The sequence below is a fragment of the Amblyomma americanum genome, chromosome 7, assembly GCF_052857255.1.
Source record: "Amblyomma americanum isolate KBUSLIRL-KWMA chromosome 7, ASM5285725v1, whole genome shotgun sequence".
NCBI classification, from domain to species: domain Eukaryota; kingdom Metazoa; phylum Arthropoda; class Arachnida; order Ixodida; family Ixodidae; genus Amblyomma; species Amblyomma americanum.
In genome coordinates, this window is record NC_135503.1 from 145,904,081 (window position 1) to 145,929,352 (window position 25,272).

The following is a 25,272-nucleotide window of genomic DNA, read 5'->3' on the forward strand; positions in this document are numbered from 1 at the left end:
CATTATCCCCAAGACGTATCGAACGCCGTGAAGCTCCTCACTCCTGCCGAAAATTTTCAGTGCTCCTGCGACTTCCATTCCACCGCTGGTGCCTTGGTAGTTGCTTTGGCACACCTCTCTATGAAGGGGGTCACTGTTTGTACCCTTGATGCTGCACTTTGGACAACGTTTAGACAAAACCTCCACATCCAGCACTTTCCCAGAGTCTACACTGGTCGCAGAGACTATGCCGTTATTGGAAGTATGGCCTCACTTCTGCCAGCTTCCATCAAGAGCAACTGCGATGTCTTTATCCCCCTCATTCAGCTGCACAGCTTCGTCAGCTGCCCTTTTCATGGGCTCCTGAGCAGCAGCTTCGATGTGACCTAGAAGCTCTTGATTGTATTTCGCAAACTGTCGGCGGCTTAGGAAGGTTTAGCATAGCACAGAGTATATTTCCTGCAGCCATTCCCTTACCAATGGACCTCAAGGCATACACTAACCTGAGGTTGGCTTCATAGAGGCCAGAAGTAGTTTTCTTCGACGTCTCAAATTGTTGTGCGGCACTACACACTTCACAGTTCAAACTGTAAACGCTTGCAACACCTACCCGTTTTGTCACACTTTCGATGAGCTCAACACTTCCACCGCACTCTCTGCACACACAAATCTGTGTAATTGCGGCACAAATGCCGTCCATGTCCATTAAGGCATATTGGCTGCTGCTCTGTAGCACATCCTCTTCCTGGAAACACAGAGAAAATCTTGAAAGCTTCGATGTCGAGGAGCTGGCGCGTTCGGCGTTCGGGATCTCATTCGGTCGTGGACATCCTTTTGCTTTTTCACGATGAGCGTAGCGGTTGCCGTGAAATTCACGCCTGACGAAGGCCTTCTTTGCCCTGGGCATCTGAACTTATCAGCAGCAACCAACACCGGCACAATTTACAATACTGATCGAAAGGGATAGCACTCGGACGCAGCTGCATGAAGGTTGCAGAAACGTGGAAAAAACGTGCAAAGCGTCTCAGGATTGTCTTGGCTAAAAAAGAGGAGCTGTACAATAGTTGCCAGACAATGTTTTATATGTAGCTGATTTTAGACAAGTTTTGAAATCAGGTGGTGGACTTTTTGGTTGAAAAAATTGACGTTAATCCTGAAAGGGGGCGTGGCCGCTCACTACTTGGTTTCGGAAAAAGCGTTTTTCAGCCGTAAATATGGCTTTCTGAGGAAAGTGCGATCATGGAACATGTGTAGAAAGAATTGAACTTCTAAAATTCCAAAAGAAAAAAAAAAACGATTTTATTCTAATTTTACCTTACCCTGTGCCCTTAATAAGTCAGTTAATACTTTTGGGGAAAGGCAATGGCGCCGTATCTCTCCCTAATCTCGGCGGACACCTGAACCGCTCCGCAAGGGAAGGGACAAAGGAAGGGGATGCCAATGTCGGGTTCGAAACCGGGCACTTTTGTTCATTAGCCGAGTGCACTAACCATTCAGCCAGCGCGGCGGGTCTTTCTCACAATATTTCGTGCTGTAAATGAAAACACGTTTTGAGCAAAGAAAACGACGCAGTAACTCACCCACATATCTCAGTGGACAACCGATGGAGCACATAGGGGAAGGAATGAAAGAAGAAAGGAAGAAGTACGTGCCGCAGTGGAGGCCTCCAGAATAATTTCGACCTCCTGGTGATCTTCATCGTGTACCGACATCGCACACGGACGCCTTCTTCGTTTCGCCTCCATACAAACGCAGGCGCTGCGGTCGGATTCAGACCCGGACACTCCGGCTCAACAAACGAATGGCTTAACCACTCTAAACCACAAGCCAATTTTATGTGTGTAGAATTGACTGTCACAAATTATTTTTAAGAGCAGTCGACCTTAATCATCATGTTTTGAGATATCGTGAGGTCTGCTACCACCCTTGATCACAGCGCCATCTGTGGCAACTACTCATAATTGGTTTTTGGGGAAAGGAAATGGCGCAGTATCTGTCTCATACATCGTTGGACACCTTAACCACGCCGTAAGGGAAGGAATAAAGGGGGAGTGAAAGAAGAAAGGAAGAGAGAGGTGCCGTAGTGGAGGGCTCCGGAATAATTTCGACCACCTGGGGATCTTTAACGTGCACTTACATCGCACAGCACACGGGCGCCTTAGCTACTACTCATCACGTTTCGAGATGTCGTGAGGTCTCCTACCACCCTAAGATCAAAGCGCCATATCTGTGGCTACCACTAGAAAAGAGCGCATCTCGCATTGAGACTTGTAGCGCCATCTACAATATGATAGTAGAAACCACCACCTGCCGCATGCCATTAATGCCGCCTTGGCCCAATATGGTGGATCGAGGTGGAACTATGTGAGTATGTTGTCAGGGGGTGAAATGGTGGCATAGTTTATGTCTTTGGAATCCATGATGACGGCCTTTAAAATTGATTGTGCCCTCTTATCTCTTCCCTCTCCCCTCACCAAAAACTCCTAAAACGGGAAAGAAAACTCTCCCGTTAAGGGACTTTTTTGTCTTTATTGCCTGTTTTCAGTTTACAACAAATCACAAATATGTTCTGCGCTGCACACTTAAACATCAAGAGCGGACATGCGTTTCACTCACGTGAGAATATCAAAACTGTTTCAAGGAACACAACTCTCTGATCAACTCGCTGACTTCATCTCCAAAACATAGCCCTTGTACACTTCACGCAGCTGAAATGTGTTTGTTTTAAATTAATCTCAGACAAACCGCGCATGTTCATCGCGATGTCGTACAGCCATCCTGCTTCGCCAAATGCTGGGCAGGCCCAGAAGGAAAATAACATAGTATTTTTAAAGATCCGGCTCAACGTCCAGGAATCGTATTCCATAGAGCGTCAAGGGTAAGCCTTTCTTTCTTGCACGCTGGGACCACTATACATGTAGACATTTGTTCCGCTATATATACTTAACCACTTAACGAGCTACTTAACCACTTAGCCACCACGGAGGGTCACAGATAAGCGCTCAATGAAGAATTGGGAATTTAATGGAGAACGAACTTTCGTGAGGAAAAATGACAGGTGTAACTACTTTCAGTGGACATGTCAACCGTAGCGTGAGGAGTGAGTTGAGAAGGAAGCTACCATCAGTGGCATGCTTTAGACATGGTTAAGGTGTCCATCAAGAATGTGGTGGTGTTGCTGGTGTAGACAGAGAATAAAATTAGCTGCTGTGCTCTGTTAAAATTAGTTGGGCGATGGCGTTCCGTGGACCCCCTGGCAGTGCTGCAACGCGCTGTCGCGTTCCACCCATAAAGGCGAAGCTTAAGCATCCTCCAATTTTGGGGGGAAAGGAAATGGCGCATTATCTGTCTCACATCCCGCCGGACACCTGAACCATGCCGTAAGGGAGGGGATAAAGGAGGACCGAGAGATGCAAGGAAGTAAGCGGTGCCGTACTTGAGGGCTCCGGAATAATTTTGAGAACCTCGGGATGTTTGACGTGCACTGAGACCGCACAGCACATGAACGCCTTATTGGTTTATCGCGGCAAGTTGGTCACCCAATGAACGCTGTGGCCTTCTGCTGGAGCGCCGCGTGTCTGCCACAACGTTGTCAATGATAATGCATGCTGGCCACATCTCTCTCTGACCACTGCCACGTACTTCAAAGCGCGATTGAGACGTCCACTGTCCCAAGGAGCCAGTTACGCGCACGGCAATAGCTTCAGTGCCGCATTTTTGCTACAACCTTGCGATTGCCAACGCATGCGCAGCACGTCTATCACTACTGCCATGCAGGTTAAAGCGCTACTGAGATATCCATTGTCTCAGGAGGCCAGCTATGGGCCTTTCGAGGGGAGCCAACGAATGAAAGCCGTGAGCGGATGCACTTCACCTCGGCTCCGTAGATTTTTACTCGGGACGGCGAATTTTGGACCTGAAATGGACTGATACCACCCATAATCGGACAGTGAAGGTGTTGCGGCACCCGTTCCCACCATTTTCTGTGCAATTACGACCACTTTTTGCCCGAAAAAGGCTCTAACGCTCCGTGCAAGTCGCAGAACGCTAGGCCTCGCGTCCTAGGCCTAGGGCGGTCCTTCAGCCCATGCCTCGCCCCGCGCCACGCTGTTGGCGCTGAAAATGAGCTCGGAGGCGTCCCTGCTACCCACAACAAATGAAGGCTTGGATTCTGACATGGACTTAACCGACTCTCAAGACCGAACGGAAAACGGTCCGACGAGCAGTTCGTCCCCGGCCTCGCCACCGCCTACTACCCCTCTGCCCAACGGCTCGAAGATAGTCTTGAGCAGACGTCAAGAAAGGAAGCTTCGCAAAGCAGCCCGGACTGAAACCGACAGCCAAGTGCAGGGCAGCACCGACTCGCAGGACCCCCCACCAAATCACAAACATCCTACGCCACAGAAACGCGGCCTTCGAGTCTGCCTCCCGCCTCTACCGCAAGCGGACATCAAAATCGTGATTCGACCTCGCCGAGGACTCGCTTTAAAGAAATTCTCAAATCTCGGTCTTGCCCAAGCAGTAAGCAACGCCTGTCATGAACCGCAGCAGGTGGAAGGAAGGTACCTCCTCCGCCCCCACTACGGATCAAATATCCTCGTAGCGAGCACTCCGCACGCAGAAGTTGCCAACGAACTTCGAGAAATCAAGACACTGCCCCTTGGAGACCTCACTCATGACGTGAACGCCTACATACCTTTCACAGAGCACGACAGACGGGGCGTAAACCACGGAACTCCGGACCACGTGACACCGGAAGCTCTTCAGACGGGCCTATACATCCGCTCACGCGGGACCACCGTACTCGACGTACGACGCATGGACAAAACATCGTCGATGCTGATCACTTTCAACGGCCCGACCCCCCCCCCCCCCCCCAAAGTTGTGTACTTCAAGAGCGCGGAGTTTCGTTGCCATCTGTACCGCCCAGAACCACAATTCTGCCATGTGTGCATGCAGCCGGGTAATAGGTCCTATGTGTGCCCCACATCAGACCTGGCGGCCTGCAGAAAATGTGGGGTCCAAAATCCTCCTGACGGACCTCAGTGCCTGCCGAAGTGTTCTCTGTGCGGAGGAACACACGAAACCGGCAGCAAGGAGTGCCCCAGTCGGTTCAAACCACTCAAGCAAAAGCTACCATCCGTCCGATCCTCCACCCCACCCATCAAGGAACAACACCGGTCCAGGAAAGACAACCAGGCCCGAACTCGGACGCCGCGCTAGTTCAGCACGGACGACGAGTCATCCAGCCAAAGCTGCAGCAGTAGGAGCAGATCGAGATCCGTCTCCACCAACCGGTCAACCCCTCCTCCCTCTGCACGCAAGCAAAAAAAGGAAATTAGCCGGACACACCAGGGGCAAGCCAAGGCCACGGACAAAAAGGTGAGCTGGGCAGAGCTCGTTAAGAACTCTCCCACCGTTCCTTCAAACACACCCGCTCCACCCAAATGCTCAGACTGCGCAAAAATGGCACACACTATCGACAAGCAACGATCCCAGGTAGCGGAGCTAGCCCGCAAGTGCGCTTCTTTCACCACTCCCCACGTTCAACCTACCCCACCTCCTGCACCCCGGGACGTTGAGACTTCCCCCAAACCACTGCTACCACCAGTGGCGACACCCAATCCCACACCTCGCCAACCGACAACCACCCCCCTCCCCGACACATATGAAAAAATAGAGGGACGTCTCTTGAATAACATTATGAAAAACATAAACCCCCTTCTCACAACATTCACAAATCGCACAAATAGGCGCGCGCCTGGACGCACATGACGCCCAATTTTTTACCCTACAAGCACTGATAAACACCAAAGCCCCTAGCATAAAACGTGTTACTAGCTCTGACAACCCTCGAGCAAAAACCTACCGGTCCACGACCGCGGCGGTCGCTATGAGTAGCGACAACGAATCTGTCAGGAGCTTTACCAGCCACCAGGATGGCCCCGCTCTCTAAATCAGGCACTCCTGACCGCCTAGAGATCTGGCAATAGAATTGCCGAGGAGAAAACAAAGCCTCTTGAAACAATACATCAATGTCACCTCCATTCGAACCGGTATAATGTGCCTGCAAGAGGTAGGAGCCGACCCGGCGCCGACTTTCCATGGATATTACACAATCCACAACGCGAACTCGCCAAAAGTTGCCACCCTTGTTTTAAGGACATCACGGTGGTCGAACACTCCTTCAGAGAACAGATCAACTACAACATGATCGAGGTCATTCCCAACAAGAGGGGCCGCAAGAGCACCTTCGTTCTGAACGTGTATCACCCCCCACGAGCAACCAAGGCCAATTTCTCTGACATACTTCAAGAGGCAGATCAGCCAGCTGTTTCGCATCAGCTTATCGCACTCGGTGACTTAACGCCCCCCACAGAGAATGGGGTTACAAAACGAACTCGCTTCGTGGTCTTAGCGTGGAACGAGATCGGGATGCCCTGGGCCTGGAAATACTGATCTTTTATACCCAACCCGCGAAGGAAACAGCGTCACGCGCTATTCATGCCCTGACCTTACAATCGTCAAGAACATCCATAACGCTACGTGGACAAATGTCGGAGAGAGCTTAGGTAGCGACCACTACATCGTAAGCACGTCTATCACCTCCGCAAACATTCGTCGCACCCTGGGAACAGCCAAAATCACGGATTGTACTAAATACCGTGCGCAGCCCTATCCGGAAGACCCCATTCAATCAATCAGTGAATGGAGTGAACAGATTCGGAAAGCACACAAGGAGGCCACCAGCGAAGTACAATGCACACCCGATAATCCGGCGGTCGATCGTCACCATCTGAAGTTGTGGCAGACCCGACGGACTCTGGTTCCCAGATGGAAACGCCAACGCCTCAATCGTCCCTTGAGACTCCGCATATCGCAAATCACGGCAGAAGCACAAGAGTGTGCACAACACCTCTCTCAACAAAATTGGCAGGAATTTTGCGAGTCACTACGCGGCACGCTGGGGACCTCCCGCACCTGGGCGATCCTCCGCAGCCTCGTCGATCCACAAACATCGCGGTCTTCCACTAACCGTACACTCAAGAAAATCGCCCATCTGTACCCCGGAGACGACGAGGCCCTCCTCACCACCCTCAAAACCAAATACATCGGCGCCCCTCATCCTCCCAGCACAATCTCGCACACGGCAGGCCCAAATGAGAGGCTGGACGCCCCCATCACCACTGCCGAGGTTTACGCCACGGCTCGATCTGCCACACGCAACACGGCAGCTGGTGCGGACAAGATAACAAATGGGATGATTTGAAACCTGGGCAAGTTGCAGATCGAGGTCTTCACTACCTACATAAATGACACCCTATGGGAGGCGGGAGAACTCCCTGCAGAGTGGAAACACTCCGAAATCGTGACTATCCCAAAACCAGGCAAACCACCAAGCCTGGAAGCATTACGACCAATCTCCCTCACCTCTTGTCTGGGCAAACTACACGAGCGCATTATCCAGACCGGCCTCCAAAACAACATAGAGGACAACAACCTCTTTCCACCCACTATGACCGGCTTCAGGAAAGGTCTCTCTACGCAAGACGCTTTCCTCCTTCTCAAGGAAGAAGTACTCAGTAACATCCCGAGAGGCGGCGAGCACCTAATTATGGCACTTGATCTGAAAGGTGCTTTTGACAACGTTTCTCACAACGCCATCTTGAAAGAGCTCAACGCCCTCGATTGCGGACCCAAGACCTTCAACTACATCAAAAACTTTCTCCTCAACCGCACGGCCACGATTGGCATAGCAGATGTCCGCTCCGGCACAGAGCAGACACCCAACAAAGGCACTCCCCAAGGCTCTATCATCTCTCCTCTCCTCTTCAATATAGCTATGATTGAAATTGAAATTGAACTTTATTCCGTCGAGGCAGAAAGGGACTCGAACAAAAGTGAAAACATATCACTTGACGTGGTTCGAGCCCCCATTTACAAGGCATACAGCTGTTGCACATTTACATGTATAGCAGCATAGTCACGAGGACATACACACATAGAAAGTGAGTCAAGACCTACTTGCCTGAAAAGAAAAAATTGCATTTTACACAACAATAAGATATCCCCATCAAATCAAGACCAGCAGAATACACCTGAGAAAAGAAAAACATCATTATACAATTATAGCGAGCATAACCATCACTCTTGTTGTGTAAAAAAAATCTTCAGAGTTTGGGTGCTAACACTTCGGATATTAATATCATGTTTATGGAGATAATTTAACAAAGTTGGAAGTGAATATTCGAGCATTTGACGGCTGATGGTTGTGCGTATGAATGGAATTTTCCAAATTTCAGGTGACCGCGATGTTGATCTACCTTCTCTTAAACATAGATTTGATATGGTTTGAATGAGGTCCTCATTGTTTTGGACATCCAGTTTTATCTTTTGGCTAAAATATAAGAGTAAAGCCGATGCACAGAAAGTACTTTGAATTGCGTCAACAGGCTTCTAGTGTGTGCAAAAGGATCTGCCCCTGCGATAAGGCGAACTGCTTTTTTTTCTAGCATGTGAATCTGTTGTAAATTTGTAAATGTTGTGCTTCCCCATACCAGAAAACAATAGTTTACATGTGACTGAAACAATGCATTGAACAAAAGTAACTTAATTGGGGTCGGTAGAAAATATTTGAATTTCGCTAGTAAGCCGACGCTTTTGGCAATTCGGGAAACAATACTGTTAACGTGAGTGTCCCATGACATGTGTTTATGAAAATGTACACCAAGTATTTTTATTGTATCCACGACTTCTATTGTTGTGTCACCGAAGGTTAAATTAATACGTTGCGCTGATGACTGCCTTGGAGTGAAGATAACGACTTTTGTTTTCTTGCTGTTAATCTGCAGCGAATTTGCGACACTCCAAGAATGTAAATAATTCAGAGAGTTCATAATATTATTTTCCAGGGAGTCATAACTATTGCCTCGAAACAACAAAGTAGCGTCATCAGCATAGATTACAAATTTTGCTGCTGTAGGGATCCTTGTGATATCATTGATGTAGAAATTAAATAACAAGGGCCCCAGGAAGCTCCCTTGAGGTACGCCGGCATGGCAAAAGCACTCGAGGCTATTGAAGGCATCGGCTATACTATCTACGCTGATATCATCTTGTCCACCTGGGGTTCCCTTGCCGGCAAAGAAAACACCCTACAAGAGGCAGCCAATTGCGTAGAAAGACAAGCAGCAAATTGCGGCCTCCGCTGCACACCCGACAAATCCGAAATTATCCGCATTCAGGGCTATGCCTACAAATCTCCCGGCGACATCGAGGTTTACCTCGAAGGCACGAAAATAAAGTCCCTCTTATCCGCATCCTGGGCCTTTGGCTTCAGAGCGACAGGAAAGCCAACCACACGTTACAGCGTCTCCGGACAACTGCCCTCCAGATCTCCCGCATGATTCGGTGCATCACCCGCAACCGAAAAGGCGTCGAAAAGCCGCCGCGGTGGCTCAGTGGTTAGGGCGCTCGACTACTGATCCGGAATTCCCGGGTTCGAACCCGACCGCGGCGGCTGCGTTTTTATGGAGGAAAAACGCTAAGGCGCCCGTGTGCTGTGCGATGTCAGTGCACGTTAAAGATCCCCAGGTGGTCGAAATTATTCCGAAGCCCTCCACTACGGCACCTATTCTTCCTTTCTTCTTTCACTCCCTCCTATATCCCTTCCCTTACGGCGCGGTTCAGGTGTCCAAAGATATATGAGACAGATACTGCGCCATTTCCTTTCCCCCAAAAAACCAATTATTATTATTACTCTCTATCCTACCTGTTTGGAATAAATGTTTTCTACTACTACTACTACTATGGGCCTTTCCTTTGCTTTCGAAGAAAATTTGAATATTCGTTTCGAGGAAAGGAAATAGCGCAGTAACTGTCCCACATATATCAGTGGAGACCCAAACCGCGCCGTAAGGACGAAATAAGTTTTTGGGGAAAGGAAATGGCGCAGTATCTGTGTCATGTCTCGGCGCACACCTTAACCTTGCCGTAAGGAATGGGATAAAGGAGGGACTGGGAGAAGAAAGGAAGAAAGAGATGCCATAGAGGGTGCCTCCGGGTAATTTCGACCACCTCGTAAGCATTAACCTGCATTGACATCACAAAGGCGGCCGTGAGCTTTGCGATGTGGCAGGGCTGAAGGTCGTCCGCGATCATTCACCGGCCTATGCGACGGTTGCTTTACGTTGACTAGTGAAGCTTTCCACTCTAAAAAAGCCTTTCTGTTAGGAGTTTACCAGGTCCTGAGCAAAGTTGATGAGGGCGTGTTGCTTGTTCAGAACCCGGGAGGCGTGTCAGAGGGGCCGAAGTGGCGCTGGCAGGAAACCCCAACTTCCTGATATTAAACAAATATTGTATTATAAAGGATAGAAAAGGAACTGGAAGGCTGGGTTGCGCCTATGTAAGGCAGTTTTCTATATCTGCATACGTGGCAAAATGATGTTTGGGGAAAGCAAATGTCGCAGTATCTGTCAAATATCGGCGGACGGCTGAACCTCGCCCAAAGAGATTGGATAAATGAGGGACTAAGTAAAAGGGGAAGGAAGAAACAGGTGCTGTATTAGATGGTTCGGGAATAATTTTGACCACATTGGGATCGTTAACGTGCACTGAGATCGCACAATACACGGGCGCCTTTGTTTGTCTCCTCCATCGGAAGGAAACTCGGCCGCCACGCCACGGTATGAGGACAGATTGAACACTGAGGTGTGGAAGTGTATACCCACAAAAAAAAAAACTTCTGAGGGCACTTAGGTCAGCTTATATGCAGGAATGAATGTAAAAGCACGGAACTTTATAGAACGCGTGTTTTTGCTTTCGACGCCAGTATGCGTATTGAATTTTTTGAAACTTTTTATTTTAATCTTAATTTTCGTTAATTATAACTTGTAATAGATTTAATTTAGTTTGGATGCTGTCATTTGATTGACAGGTAAGGTGGACACTTCCTGCAAATGCACACTTTCAGGGGGCTCATAAGCCAAGCAAGCAGTTCGCCTTAAAACTTTTCTGATTTTTTACCAGCGACGCTATTTAGGCCGGAAGTTCTTCCGTTAGTCGTGCGCATTGGCATGTTCGCCGTGCGCCGCGGTGGCTGTGTTCGCAGTAATAAGGTCACCCACGGACGCCTGACATCCCCTGTCGGAGCTCACGACAACTAATACAAAGAAGACGCCCTTGGGGTCGTTGCGTAACCACTTGGTATAATAAAAGGACCTGTACTCCGGCGGCCGACGACAGAGCGACCGTTTTTCCGACGGAGATAGGGCTGCGGAAAAAGATTCTCCCGTAGAAGAGAAACCGCGGCGCTAAAGTGCCACTACAGCTTGGCCAATCGCCCCGCCTGGGTATGTGCCATATTTACTGAGGGAAAGAAGCAGCTAACGTGCCGCTGGTCGAGAACGGATGCGACGACTTCGATCTAATCCCGGATATCGTGCGGCTGAATATGCCTCGAGATGTAAGCGTGGTCGAACAAAGGATTCGATTGGTACTGAAACACTTGTACGCTCTGGTGACTGAGTTCGTAAATCTTGGGGGGGGGGGGGGGGGTACTATAGACGACAACCGATAGAAATGACGAGTATAACCATGGTTAACTTAGTCGAACCAATCAGCATCAATGTGTCGTCAATCTTACATGGCCAGCTCGGACCCTAACATTTAAGTACGGGCCATCGAGCTGGCCAATGAGGTCGCCACCAGCCATGGGCTAGCGGCCATTTAGTATGTGTCTCCTGTAACCTGCTCTCGACGCAATGATTGTGTTACAATAAAATCAACTCTACCCTGCATTTTTTTGGGTGGTTGAAATTATTCAGGAGACCTCCACAGCGGCGCCTCTTTCTCTCCTTCTTTCACTTCCACCTTCCTCCCTTCGCTTATAGCGCGGTTCTGGTGTCCACCGACATATAAGAGGCAATTAGTGCGGAATTTCCTTTCCTAAAAACCAAGTTTAATTTTTCTAATTGCGAAAATATTTGGTTATTGGAAAAAAAATCAATTGCAAATTGGTTTTTGTGGAAACTAAAACCAATTGGTATTGGTCTCATATATCAGCGCACACCTGAAGCGCGCTGTAAGGGAAGGAATAAAGGAGGGATTAAAAGAAGAAAGGAAGGATGGTGGTGGTGATATTATTGTTTGTTTTTTTTGGAGAAAGGAAATGCCGTAGAATCTGCCTCATATCTTTGCACACCAGAGCCGCTCCGTAATGGAAGGAATAAAGAAGGTAGTGAAATAAAGTAAAGAAGAGGTGCCGTAGAGGAGGGCTCCGGAATACGTCCACCTAGAGATCTTTAATGTGCCCTGACATCGCGCAGCACACAGGCGCCTCAGCGTTTTCCTCCATATAAACGCAGCCGCCGCGGTCCGGTTCGAAACTGGGAAATCCGAATCAGTAGCCAAGCGCCTTAGCAACTGAGCCACCGTGGTGGGTGAGGATTGTGGTGAATAACTTTATTTAGCGAAGGCCAAAAATAAAAGAAAAATATGAGGTGCCCGCTCTGTGGGTGGCCTTCCGGCTGCCATTTGGGGCCTCCATGTCAAGCTTGGCGTCGACTGCCGCTGCCCAGGCCGTAAGCCGTAGTTGAATATATTGCTCCGAGCAGGCCAAACCAGCCTCCCACAGCTGCGGACTCTAATTTCCATGAGACGGGAGGCAAAAATGCCGCATATGAATAAAGAATGTGAGCATAGTCTGATCGGTGGTGGCTGCAGATCGTGCATTGGGTGAGAAGGCACTGGGGTGAATAAGAACAAGGTGGGCAGGACTGACAAAAAAGTGGGCCTATAAATGGCGCCACGTGCTCTGTTGGAGCTTAGAGAGGGACTTGTGAGTGGGAATGAATGAAATAATGAATGAAAACCTTATTGCCTACCAAGAAGGCGCCCCAAAATCCCCGGTCCCTGCACGCAGGCCTGCGACGCGGGTAAGCGATGCTCCGCAGAATAAGATGCATTGCTTCTTCACGGCCTCAGCCGCCAGGCGGATGGCTGGCTGCTGGATGGCGTGGTCCTCGCTCCGCAGGGAAACTTCCCAGGCTTCTCTACTGCTGATGTTTAAACTGGTGCCTCGGGAATCGATGCATTCTCGAATTATGTGATGAAGAGTGCCCCTTTCGTCAAAATGTTTACATTTTGAATATTTTCATCCCCGGTCGGTGTCGAGTAGACCCAGACTGCGCAGATGTAATTTCCAGCTTGTAACCGCCTCGTAATGCGCGCCACATTATTGGAGGGGGACCATTCTAAGGGTGTAATTATCCTTCTGTGTAACTTATAGTGTTCGGTCAGCTCACGGTATCTAATGATGGAATCTTTCGTACCTTTGCATCCGGGTGGTTCTACTGCCGCTCGTTTGTAGACATCTCGAGTGAGCGCGTGTGCAGCCCCGCTGCCAGGACAGATTCGTGCGCAGGTATCCATATGATGGAAATTTTTCTAACGATTGGGATTGTTGAGAGGACGCGTCTGGCTTCCTCTGAAATTCTTCTTTTTGCTAAATTCCAAATGTCTCTTGCTGTCCTGAAATAATATCTATGTCCGGGCGCCGACGCCAGCGATCGCTATTGCAACCCGAAATTACGTCTAGGATGCGTGATGAGGCCGTTATTTTGGGTGTACCGTCTCCACCTACCGCTGCCGATACTTCCGCTCCATGTTTTCTGCCTGACGCGTCGACATAGGCCACTTCCTCGGCTGTCTTCGTTTGCAGATTTTTGGCAATGGTTTTTTCTCTGTGTTCTGTGTGTTGTCTTTTGCATATCGGGCGCATGTCTCTCAGTAGAAGTCGGGTCAATAAATACTTCGTGTCTAGGAGAATGTCTGTTTTTCCGTGTCGGCCTCTATCTTGTTGGAGGCGAGAGAGGGATCGGCGAGAGTTGCGATGCTGAAGGGTGATGTCATGGAATGCCAGGAGGGATGAATGAATAGATGGATGAAAAACTTTATTAGCTATCTAGTTGGATATTTAAGGTCTCAGAACCACCGCACAGCCCTCACATTACGTTCATGTGTCCAGGCCACGTAGGGTCATGGCACTGACATCCCGGTTCAAGCACAGATGTTGGGTGTCAGGGCCCTGCGACGCAAGGAGGGCCTCCAATTCCTCCCATGATCCGTTGCGGGCTGTCCCTGCGGGGGAAGATCGGCAGGGCAGCCGAAGAGGAAGTGGTCCAAGGTGGCGTGCGATTCTCCGCGGCGAGTGCACTCTGGGGAAATAGGGCCGAAGTAGGATAGGAGCTGAGGGGTGGGAAGAGTATTGGTCTGGAGTTGCCTCTAGGGGATTTGTTGGGAGTGGGATAGGTGGGGGTAGAGAGGAGGCAGAGTTGACGGGTAAGGCGAGCTTGTTGTGTAAGTTCTGTGAGTTTGTGTCCCGGCTTTATCGGAAAATCTCGGCTGGGGTGTCCATTTGCACGGCAAATAAGACTTCGGGCTTTGTTATCAGCGGCCTCATTTCCGGGATTTAGCCAGCACCCACACGAGCTCAACATGCCTACAGGAATTTAGGGTGCACATTCTCAATATCTGCCACGCGGGAGGATAGACGCGTCCGCGGGCGAAGTTAAGAATAACTGTTTTGGAACTGCTAACTATATAAGCTGCATTTTGTTTGCGAGATGACTAATGCTACATTAGCTTCCTCTGCTTCTTGCGGCGTACACGAGGGGGCCTATGAAGTGGGTGAGTGGGGGGGGGGGCATCCTGGATGGTAAAGCCACAGCTACTGAACGGTCTAGACCACACGCGGCGTCCACTCAGCGCACATACTCTGAAGTGCCATATTCTTTATAGAGAGCTTTGGCTAGCGCGACTCGCCGAGATTGAATGCATTCTGGGTGGACATTCTTTGGAACGGGTTTGATGATAAATGCGACGTGCATAGCGCGAGAAAGAGAGATCAAGTCTGTAGCGTGTGCGGCTAAGCGAATTCCCAGAGTCTACTGTGTGCCAGCTGTTTCCGTGCCGAGGTAATTTGTGTGTTGATGTCCCTCTATAGGCTCTCCTATATTGTTGTGCACTCCTAATTTTAATAGCCTCTCCGTGCTAGCGCACTTTGGTAGGTTGGGTGGTGTTTGGTAAACAAGAGGTTTATAGCATTGATTTTATGTTTATTCGCACGGGAGAGGTTCAGGTAAGGAGAGGCGTAGAGAATGCTGCAAAGGCATGCTGTACCTTGAGATTGTGTACTTCATCAAGACCGGCTTCTAGACCAGTTTAGACCAGTGTGAAACCCTCGTAAGAAGACGGATGACGGAGTAAGTTTACTGTTTTAGTGCTTTTAGCTACGTGAAGTTGTTTTTCCCCGTGTCATGTAAATGCAATCCAAGACTGCGGAGAGCCGATGTTTGTGGTATAGCAGTGTCATGCAGGTAAATCGTGATGTGGCGGTAGGAACATGCCGAGGCCGAATTATGAGAAGTGCTGATTTTGTGGGGAAGCATTCAAGGCCAATGCTTGCCGCGTGGGTAGCTATAGCTGTAGCTGCTTCTTTAAGTGTCGATTCTATGTCGCCATTCGAGCCGTATGTGGTCCAGACCGTTACATCATCCGCGTAAAGTGTGTGTCCCAAGTGCGGGATGCGGCTGAGAGCTTTCGCCAGAAGAATGAGGGTGAGGTTGAAGAAAAGGGGTGATAACACTGCCCCTTGGGGAGTGCCAATGTTAACAAGTGTGAAGTAAAGGGTCTGTATAACATCCATATGCAGGAAAGCGCTGCGGCCGTTCAGGAAGGCCCGGATATAATTATAGGTCTTAGGCCATAACTTCAGCTCTTTTATGACATGAAGGATGACGCTGTGCGTATTTTTGTCAAATGCTTTGGTGAGGTCTACTGCCAGGATTGCTCTGGTCTGATGTACATATAATTGAGGAAAGCGCTTGAAATCTGAAGGAGACGTCTTGTGCGTAGAGCTGGTCTCGGAATCCTACCATGATATGGGGATAAAGTCCATGGGATTCTATATGTTGCGTGGACTGGTGAGGATGATATGTTCAATCAGTTTGCCCAGGCACTAAGTCCGCCATATGGGACGAAAATGTTGGGCATCAATGAGCTTATTGGGTTGACGGATGAAAATTATTTTCCCGTGGTTACATTCACCAGGCAGCTCCCCCGTTTCTCAGCACTCATTGAAGTACTCTGTGAGAAGAGATATAGAGCGGTCATCTAGATTTTTCAGCATGACATTTGTGGTTTGGTCCTCACTAGGGGTTGAGCTCTGAATTCAGCCTTCATAACAGGGGCGTCGAGGAAGGGTTGATCGGGGCCTATGTAGTCGTGATAAGACATTGCTTGGCCCACATTGGTATAGGTTGATTGAAGTTGGTGCAATAGTGCTTGGTGATTATATCAATTTTGATGGGTAAGCCTTTTGAGCATAACGCGGGTTTGTTTTTAGTTTGAGTGGCGTGTAGCATATGTAGTAGAAGCTGCGAGGCCCTGGAGGAGGAGAGATTACATCCTAATCCGTCACTTAATTGGTGCCAGTTTGATTTACCGAGTGCGGCACTGTGCTCTTCTATTAGTTTTTGTAGTTGCACCAGTTTAGGTTTTTTTTCTGTTATGTTTCTGAGTTTTCCAGCGAGTTAGAATACTCTATTGTGCGTTAAGCGACTATCTACAACGGGGGTCTTGGGGGTGGAATCTAACGTGTGCATGAGTGCCTGGACATCCTGTTGGAGCTCTGTCATCCATGTGTGGAGGTCAAAAGGGATTTAAATGTTTTCGCCTCTCTGTGCTTTTGAAGATTATGCCAGCTAGTTATCCGAACACAGCAGTTAGCTTTTTTAGCGAAATCAAGGTCTATAGTTATAATATAATGATCACTGTTCAGGGCCTCATGTGAGTTCCTCCAGAACGGTGCTGGAAGATTGCGGCAGAAAGCGAGATCTGGGCTAGTGTCGGCGGTGATACGATTGCCGATTCTTGTGGGTGTGCTGAGAATTTTATATATAGGCAGGCCGTGCATCTGAAGGGTGTGCTACAATTCCGCTCCTGTCTTGTTGGTGCGCGTGTACTCCGAGTTTATATGTGCGCAGTTAAGTCCCTCAACATAATGAATGGGTCCATGTTTTCAGAGGTGGAGGCAGCTTTAATGAGCGGTATTAAATCTAAGACCGGTTGCCTCGGAAGGAGGTAATAACTGAGGATGAAGAGGGGGCGATATCTGTGAGTGGAGGGGATTAATTCTGGAAATGTTTCAGCAACTGGAGAGGTTAGTGCATGTCAAGTGCACGGTACAAAATGTTGAACATACGTGAGGACCCTGGGGTTTAGAGTGATGACAGATGGTATCAGACCGCATCGTGGCAGTGAAGAATTTGTGCTAGCATCCTGGAGGGCTGCTAAATCAGGGGGTGTGGAGAAAGCAGAAAGGAGCTGCTGTAGGAGGCCTCGTTTGCGGCGAAACCCCCTGCAGTTTCAATGTCGGATCCCTAATTGGAGATTATTGCCCGTCAACAGGGCCATGCTGCAGGGTAGGGGGGGGGAGAAGGATGGGAGTTGCTATGGGATTGCTGGCTTGGGTATGTGAAGACATTCCAGCAATTATTTTTGGAATTTGTTGTAGAATGGCTTTGGTTACCTGACCGAAAATTGTTTTTGTTAGCCTTGTGACGGTAGTTTCAATGTAGTTTTGAGTCCGAGCCAGAATATTCGCTTCCAGCTGTTGGGCGAAGTTTATGAATTTTGAGTCTATATCAGGAACGTCGTCTGGCCTCCGTTTCCTTGTGGAAGGGGTGTAGACGGTTCTGTTGTTGCTGAAGAGGTTTAGGATGCTGGTAAGAGAGAGGGCAGAGGGACAGTATAATGAATAAAATTAATGACTGCCCTGAGATGCCTAACCCCTTTCCGCAGGAGGGCTAGCTCTTTTTCCCGCTGTGCGGTTTCGGTGTAGTGGTGGCTTTGGTCAGGGTTGCTGGCGGTCTTGATGAGGCACTAGCGGCGGAAAGTCATTTGGCGTAGGCAGTGCTTGTTTGAATTTCGGCATGGTCTGTCGTCGACGCTGGGGAGTCTTGGTGTGCACGAGCCTGTACCGGTAAACTGGTTGCCACCACAGAGCATGCATCTCGGCGTTCAAGGGGCCTCTTGAGTGGTGTGCTTTACACCACACCACGGGCAGGATTCCAGCTTTTGGGAGAGAACATACGTCGTACCTGAGATCAGGTTTCCTGCAATTTGTGCAAGCGTCAGTGCTTCCCTTACACTTAGTGCAGCGGTGTACCACACACATGTATTTATTGGTGTGGGGCGCAGGGCCTGAGGCAAAGGACATCACAATAGATGCTGTTTTTTCCATGGGTCAGGCCACTATGCCTTCGGTTTTCGATATTGTTAAGTCATTCAGGATTTGCTCTGGTGTTTCATTCCAGTATGCTGGTGAAATCACACCCTTGACAACCACTGGAATGGCCGCAATGTACTCGGCTGAGGGTATTGCTTGCCATCTGAAGGGATTTTCTTTATTTTCACCAAAGCGGGAGCTGTTGCCTCCCCTACCGTCACGACGGTGAATGTGTTCGTGGGATGAGCTGTGATGTGCAATTCGCCTACCACTGCGAAGCTGAATGTCGAGCGAAGTGCCTGCTGGATGCTTGGAGCAGGGAGCTTCTCCAGGGCAAGGATGCCTGGAGAGCGAATTACGACTCGGATCGTTCCCGCCGGCAGTGCAGCGAGTTGTTCACTTTTTCGCACGACTGCGCGCGTCAGACGCAGCAGCTGTGGCAACTCCTTGAACCCGGTTTGAGAGGTTCCAGAGGCAGCGTCCGGTGGCGCACCGGCGTTGCTGGCGTTTGGTATAGCTTGAACCGAGCAGTTGAGGGTTATTTTCGGGGCAAATTCGAACCCGGGGCCCGACTCCGATAAGCTCGAAGCACAGTGTACCACTCACTACCGTGAGAGACCGACGGGTCAATGGTCTCAACGTCCACGATCTCCTCCTTGGTTGCTAGGGGGTGAGGAACGCGGCTTGCCGGCGAGGCTCGCCTCCATGAGGCGAGGCATTGCGCAGCGGCGCCGCTAGTGGAGACTTTCTCATCGGGTAGCTCACAGAGATCATCGGGCAAAAACAAGCGATGGTAGCGATTAAGTTCTCTGCATGTTCTTTCCTGGATCCATTGAAAGTGTAGGCGGATACTAGGAAGGATATAACTGGAGACAGGAACCAGAAATTGGCGGCGCAGGTACGAAACACGGCCGCTCACTCAGGCCCCCACACGCGGGTCCGTCCCGGAATGTAGAGGGCCAGCTCGGTCTGTCATTTTCTGAGCGATGGAATTTGCTGCCTCATCTGCAAGGTGTCCCCAGTAAACGGAACCCAGAGGAGTTGCATTTTACGGGAAGGGGGGGGGGAGAAGTACTTAAGGATGCTGAGCGCAGAGGCGGACATTCGAATATTTGCAAAGTTGGGGACTGCAGTCTTGGAGTCGCTGAATATGAAACGGGCCGGGGTGGTAGCAATGGCGAGGGCAATGGTTGTCACCTCGGTGGCCGTGGAGAGGCGAGCAGGGATAGTGGTGACGTACAGAGGGGAAAGTGTATGGGAGACGGTGGCGAGGGCGAAAGCAGGGTACGAATTGTATGTTGCCGCATCAACAAACACGGCGTGGAACTTTGAGCCGTACAGGCGCAAGAGAGTGGAGGCAAGGGCAGATCGGCGGATGGCGTGATACTCAAGGTGCATGTTCTTGGGAAGGGGGTCGACTGTGAGCATGGAGAAGATAGAGGAGGGTAAGAGGTTGGCGACACAGGCAGGGGCGTAGGGGTCAAGCGGAAGGGAAGAGAGAAGGGCTCAGCCAAAAGGGCTATAAGATAGGCAGTCGAGTTGTGCTGTGCGAAGGATTTCCACAAGTTCTGAAAGAGTGGTTTGAACGCCCATCGCCAGCAGACGAGAATTGAGCTGGAGGTGGCGAGCGCGAGAGACGAGTTGCAGGCTTGCCGGATGAGACATCTCACCTTGTCTTCCTCGGCACGAGAGATAGACAGGGGAGAGAGTAGAAAATGTGACTGAGGACAAAGGCATTCACACGAAGCCCGGTGGAGTAGTAGCTCAGAATTTGACAGGGAGCAGGCGAGCCCGATTGCGCGAGCATGACCGGCGACCGTGTCCGCCACCGCCTCGAGGACGGCCTCCACCTCTCCAAGATTGCCGGTGGTTACACAGAGGGTTATATCAACGGCGTAGAAAATGTGGGAGAGGTTAGGAATGCTAGCTAGATCGCATGCCGTAGGTAAGAGAGTGATTTTTAAGGGAAAGGGAGAAAGGACAGAACGCTAGAGGGTACCTCAGTTTCCAAGAGGGCTAACTGGAGAGGAGAGGGGCCCGAATGAGATATTAGCCCTGTGCCGGGCAAGAAAAGCCATGATGTAACCGTGAAGATGGGAACCTACATTGAGGGCGGAAATGGCATCTAGGACAGCGGAATGAGGACGTTGTCAAATGCTTTTCTCAAGCCCAGCGCGAAGATCGCGCGACTGCGCTTGGAATGGAGGATGGAGGACCTCTTCAGAGCGATGGAGCGTGACGTCGTGGGTAGAAAGGGATCGGCGAAAAATGAATTTCGAATCAGGGAAAAGGTGGTTGTCTTCAAGGAAGCTCTGCAAGTGGTCGAGAACGACGTGCTGAAAGCGCTTACCGACACAAGAGGTACCGTAGTGGAGGGCTCCAGAATAATTTCGATCACCTGGGGATCTTTAACGTGCACGGATATCCCACAGCACACGGGCAAGGCGCGATTTGCGCTACTCCTCGGTGAACACCTGAACCACACCGTAAAAGAAGGGAGGAAGGATGATTCGAGTGAAGCAACAAAGAAAAAAGTGTCGTGGAGGGCAATTAAGAGAAGCATGGTTGAGTTCGGTGCAACGCCCGGTCGCCCACAGCCAAAGGTCCCGGCCGGGCGATATAAACTGGTTTTTGAGGAAAGCAAATGGCGCAGTAACTGTCAGATCTCGACATCTCGGACAGCCACTTTTTGTCAGCGAAATATTTTTACATCAAACAATTTTTTTTCCACCTTAGTGCTCAAACTGTCCACACACATATGCAGATATAAGACACTGCCTTACACAGTGCTACTCAACATGCCAGTCCACTCCATACCCTCTCCCCCCACCCCCACGCTGGCCCATCTGCTTGCCTTCCATAACCTGAAACTGCAACGCGCGCTCGTCACCCTGGCCCAGGGCCTGTTAAACGCCTAACATAAAGGCTGTCTTAATAAGCATCTTACACAACCACCACACCTCGATGGCAACCTCAACCGCGCCTTAAAGTACGCAACTGAAGGTAAGCGCGCTCCGCTACTTAGCCGGAAGTACCCTTGTTTGAACCCGGACCGCGGCGGCCAACCGAGGCGAAACGCAAAAGAACCCCGTGTGCGATGTCAGTGCACGTTAGCTATCCCCAGGTGGTTGAATTATTCTATTGGGGGTGGGGTGGTAGTGCAAAATATTTATTTACCATTAACTGGCTGCAGTGAGCTGATTGGGTTGAGGCCGTGTTGGCCCCTTCCAGTCACAAACCACGTGGAGCCCCTATTGCCTGGCTCCACCATTGGCATGCAACGCCGCCTGTGTCCGTTGAACCAATGCCTTTTTGTGTTTCGAGGTCTGGACAGCCGAGCAGGGCCGCCTTCCAGTCCTTTTTGGTGGCGCTGGGGGTGACCGATTGGCTTGATTGGCCCGCCCAAGCCACGTCGAAGCGGCCAGCCACCTCCCCACACAATTGAAATAGCTGACAATACGCAGATTGAACTTGGCGTAAGCTGATTTGCACCCTCGGTCACCAGGGACTCCGAAGAAACGAACAGGCCTATCAGAACTCCCGCACTATCCCCCCCGGGCTATCTTGTACTTGGAAGCCTGCGTTTCGCTAGTTTTGAGTGGGCTGAACCAAAAGGAAGGACAGGCTTGTTCAGCCAACTCGAAACTAGTGAACGGGCCAATTGTTAAATCTTGCTCTTGCAGTGCTCTCACGAAATCATGTCAGCATCGACTGGATTCAGTGTTCTCTATCCAGGTGTCTCGGTTGAGCGGCTCTGGCTACCCATGTACACTCTTGTTGTCGGTTGCCGAAAACATGCTCAAAGAAAGCAGGGAAGTAGTACAAGACAACGGCGGGGCTGACACAGACTGGAGAAAAAATGTGGCGGTACTATATTACATGCACACGATCGCCCACAAGCTCAAGAAAATAGAGAAAAAAAGCAGGTGTACATGTGGTGTTTTCCGCATCAGAGAAGCTGTCAAAACTGTGCAAGAAGGTAAATTCCACCGCTACTGGGAGCGATTCCTGCACTGTTAGGCACAGGCCACCATTTGTAGAGTGCACGAAAGACGTAGTCTACTCTATACCTTTACCCCGTGGCCGAACCTACATTAGCCAAACTGGCAGATGTCTCAACGAGAGACTCATGAAACACAGCAATAGTGTCATCGGGGAATCCCGTCATCTAGGCATACACTGCCGTGATTGTGAACAGTGTAAGGAACGTGGTCACTTTTCGAAAAGAACAACAGTCCTTCATAAGTATGTCAGCAAAACAGCCAGGAGATAGCTGAGGCTGGTGAGGTTGCAGAAAAAGGAGATTACTCTGTCAGCACCCCATCGGTGTTGTTAAGCGACAACGAACGCCGTGTCTTAGGAATTTCTAACAAGGGTATTGTTTTTTGTTCTTGTTTGTGTCCCGACTTTTAGGTTTCAGCTCTTTTTCTTTTTTGTACCTACGATGATGTGTTTCCCTTGCGGTTTGGCACTGCTACCAGCCTCACATGACTTTAGTTTTCGTTGCTACGCATGCCCGCTGTACTCTATATGTATTCGCTGCGCGCAGCAATCAACGTTGTTGAAGTCGGTGCTTTGTGGTGTCCTCCCTCGTGTCCGTGTTCGTCTTTGCACTGTGAATGTAAGCATGAAATACCAACTCACCCAGCAACTGATTTTAAACAACTGACGCCACGCGCGGACGTAGCTTTAGCGTCAGAAAGCCTGTTGCGCTGCATGTGCCGGGCATATTTACTGTCTCGTCGGCACCTTCGGTTATCCTTCGTGTGGTACCTCCCGCAGCGACGCATCCTCGCGATAGCCTCATTTTTAACACAGGAATTTCCTCCTCACCGCTGCCACTAAGAGCGCTACGGAATCGCTTAACGCCTGTAGAATGAGCACTTATATTTTCAATCCCGCTGTGCGCCTGTGCAAGTCACTGGCGAGTTCTGCACTATTCGCAGTATAGGTACAGGTACTCGGGGCCAAAAACTCGCGGCGGTTTATTCCTGCTGCCCAATTTTCTTCACTGGCACACGAAACCCGGCTCTATACAGAGAGATATAGTTTAACGGGTATAGAAAAGAAGGTGTATGCACTGCACTCGCGCCCATTTCCAAAGCGTCAGTCATGTTGGTAGAATATTGGCGTCGCAGCGCAAAGGCTTCGAAAGACAGAGCCATAAAGGAGCATAGTTTTCGAAGGTATGTCACGAAATTTTACTGTACTGCAGCGCCGCTGAAATCGCAGAAGCGGCAAGAGAGAATTCGGAGCCGGCCTCAAGAAGCTCGAAACTAGAGCAGAGACACCTTCCTAAATGAATCAAGTGCAAGCCAAGAGGCCGCGTTCGAACAGCTCTCCCTCACATGGTGCTCAGCCGTTTCTCTCGGCTAGGCCAAGCGTTGGAGTACGGAGGAAGCCGTAATGGATCCCACTTAACTGGAGGGCACATACACAGTTCCATGTCCTCAAGCCCAGATGATAATCAACTTGTGAAGAGCAGAAATCGATTCCCAAGAGCGCATCTGATTGCGTATAAGAGCAGGGCTTCTACTGGCAGGCGACTGCGTAGCGGCCCATGTCCGGTGACGGCCAGATCTTTCGAACTGTCACATGCGCACTGCCCGTTCAAGACGCCTTTTGTGCCACTTTTGGCCAGCGGAGGATGGTGGTGGTGAAAACATTTATTCGCTATAAAGGGACAGGAGGTATGCTTGGATTAGCCCGTAAGGGTGTAGTCTTACAAAGACTAGGCGCAGGCCTTAGTTCGTAATACGCCTAATACGGTAGGCGGACGGCCGCGTCGGCCTAGAGTCGCATAAGAAAGTGCAGCCTACCTGCTGCCATGACGAAGTCTTCAGCCCCGTCCGGCTCAGGCTACGTGGTCGCCGTCGCACAAGCTCCTAGGCCGTTATCGCCCTAGATCACGCACTGGCTTGCACCCTGGCTCGCGCCCTGGCTCGAGCACCAGCGATCTTAGTCGTCTTCAGGAGAAGGACGAACAAATGGCGTGCGCACCCTGCGAGCATTGCCGTTGCGAAACTTCTATTGGCAGTAGCGACGGTTGTGAAAAAAATTGCTGATGGAATAGCTCTGTTAGGGCAGGATATACGTAGCGAAAGCGCGGTGATTTCTGGATCGGAAGAGTTAATATATGAAACAAATGCTTTCACTAGATTCGCCTTTGTTCATGATAAAACCAAAATCCGCCATGGCAGAGTGGAAGAGGAAGAGGAAGCCGTTCTGTACAGCTGTGTGTTGATATGCTTCTAGCTGAAAACAGCGCATCGGTCGTTGGTCGAAGTCTCCTGTCACCTGAATTTGCCACGGACGCGTACAAAGTTCTCCTCCCTCGACTACTTACCGGTAATGTTGTCCTCAACACCGTCGTTCTGCATGCCGACCTCAAGGGTCGCCCATACCGTGCTCCCGAGTTCTGAGACGGGCGAGCAGATTGTGGACCTCCGTGAGATTCTGTGTATTTGCCAGTGCCAAATGAGCCACGTTTGGATAGTTACCTGCGAGAGCAGTTCCTCAAAACAGAAGCTTATTGACAAAGCAGAGTCACGCGTCAAAAGCCTAAAATGTATCGTGTTTGACCTGGGTGTCGATTCTCCATATTCACATTCGCCGGTCGGCGCCATGTTGCCTCTCTGATTGGCTATCAGAAGTGTAAGTCAGCGACGAGGCAGGGCAAAGTGGGTGTCAATCATCGCCTGTTGCATACGCACTTTTCGCGTTGACGTCAAATTGACGTAGCATTGAAAAAACATATTCAGCAGCGCTATTCTTGGTGCCCGGCTAGTAAATATAAGTGATTGTAAAGGGAACAACAAGGTGGTACGTATGAGAACACATGCGCTCGACTTGCCAATTTAGAAAAAATAACTGCACACTGAGAATGGCCGCTTCCTGAAATCTGATTGGCTGGAAGAATTCACGTGGAACACGTGATACGCACACATTTTGAAGTGATGTCAAATTGGCGTTTCATGATTTTTACGATGTGCCGCCATTGCTAA

At 50.0% G+C, this 25,272-nt stretch overlaps 1 protein-coding gene across 1 annotated transcript in view; it reads right to left on the reverse strand.

Annotated features, from left to right (window-relative positions):
- The window catches only part of LOC144098152 (uncharacterized), a 44,094-nt gene extending 19,870 nt beyond the window's left edge, over positions 1–24,224 (reverse strand). The window contains exon 1 of the mRNA XM_077630680.1: positions 24,088–24,224. Within this exon, the coding sequence (XP_077486806.1) occupies positions 24,088–24,097 (10 nt within the window). The 5' untranslated portion in view covers positions 24,098–24,224. The remainder of the gene's footprint in view (positions 1–24,087) is intronic.
- Positions 24,225–25,272: the final 1,048 nt, after the last annotated feature.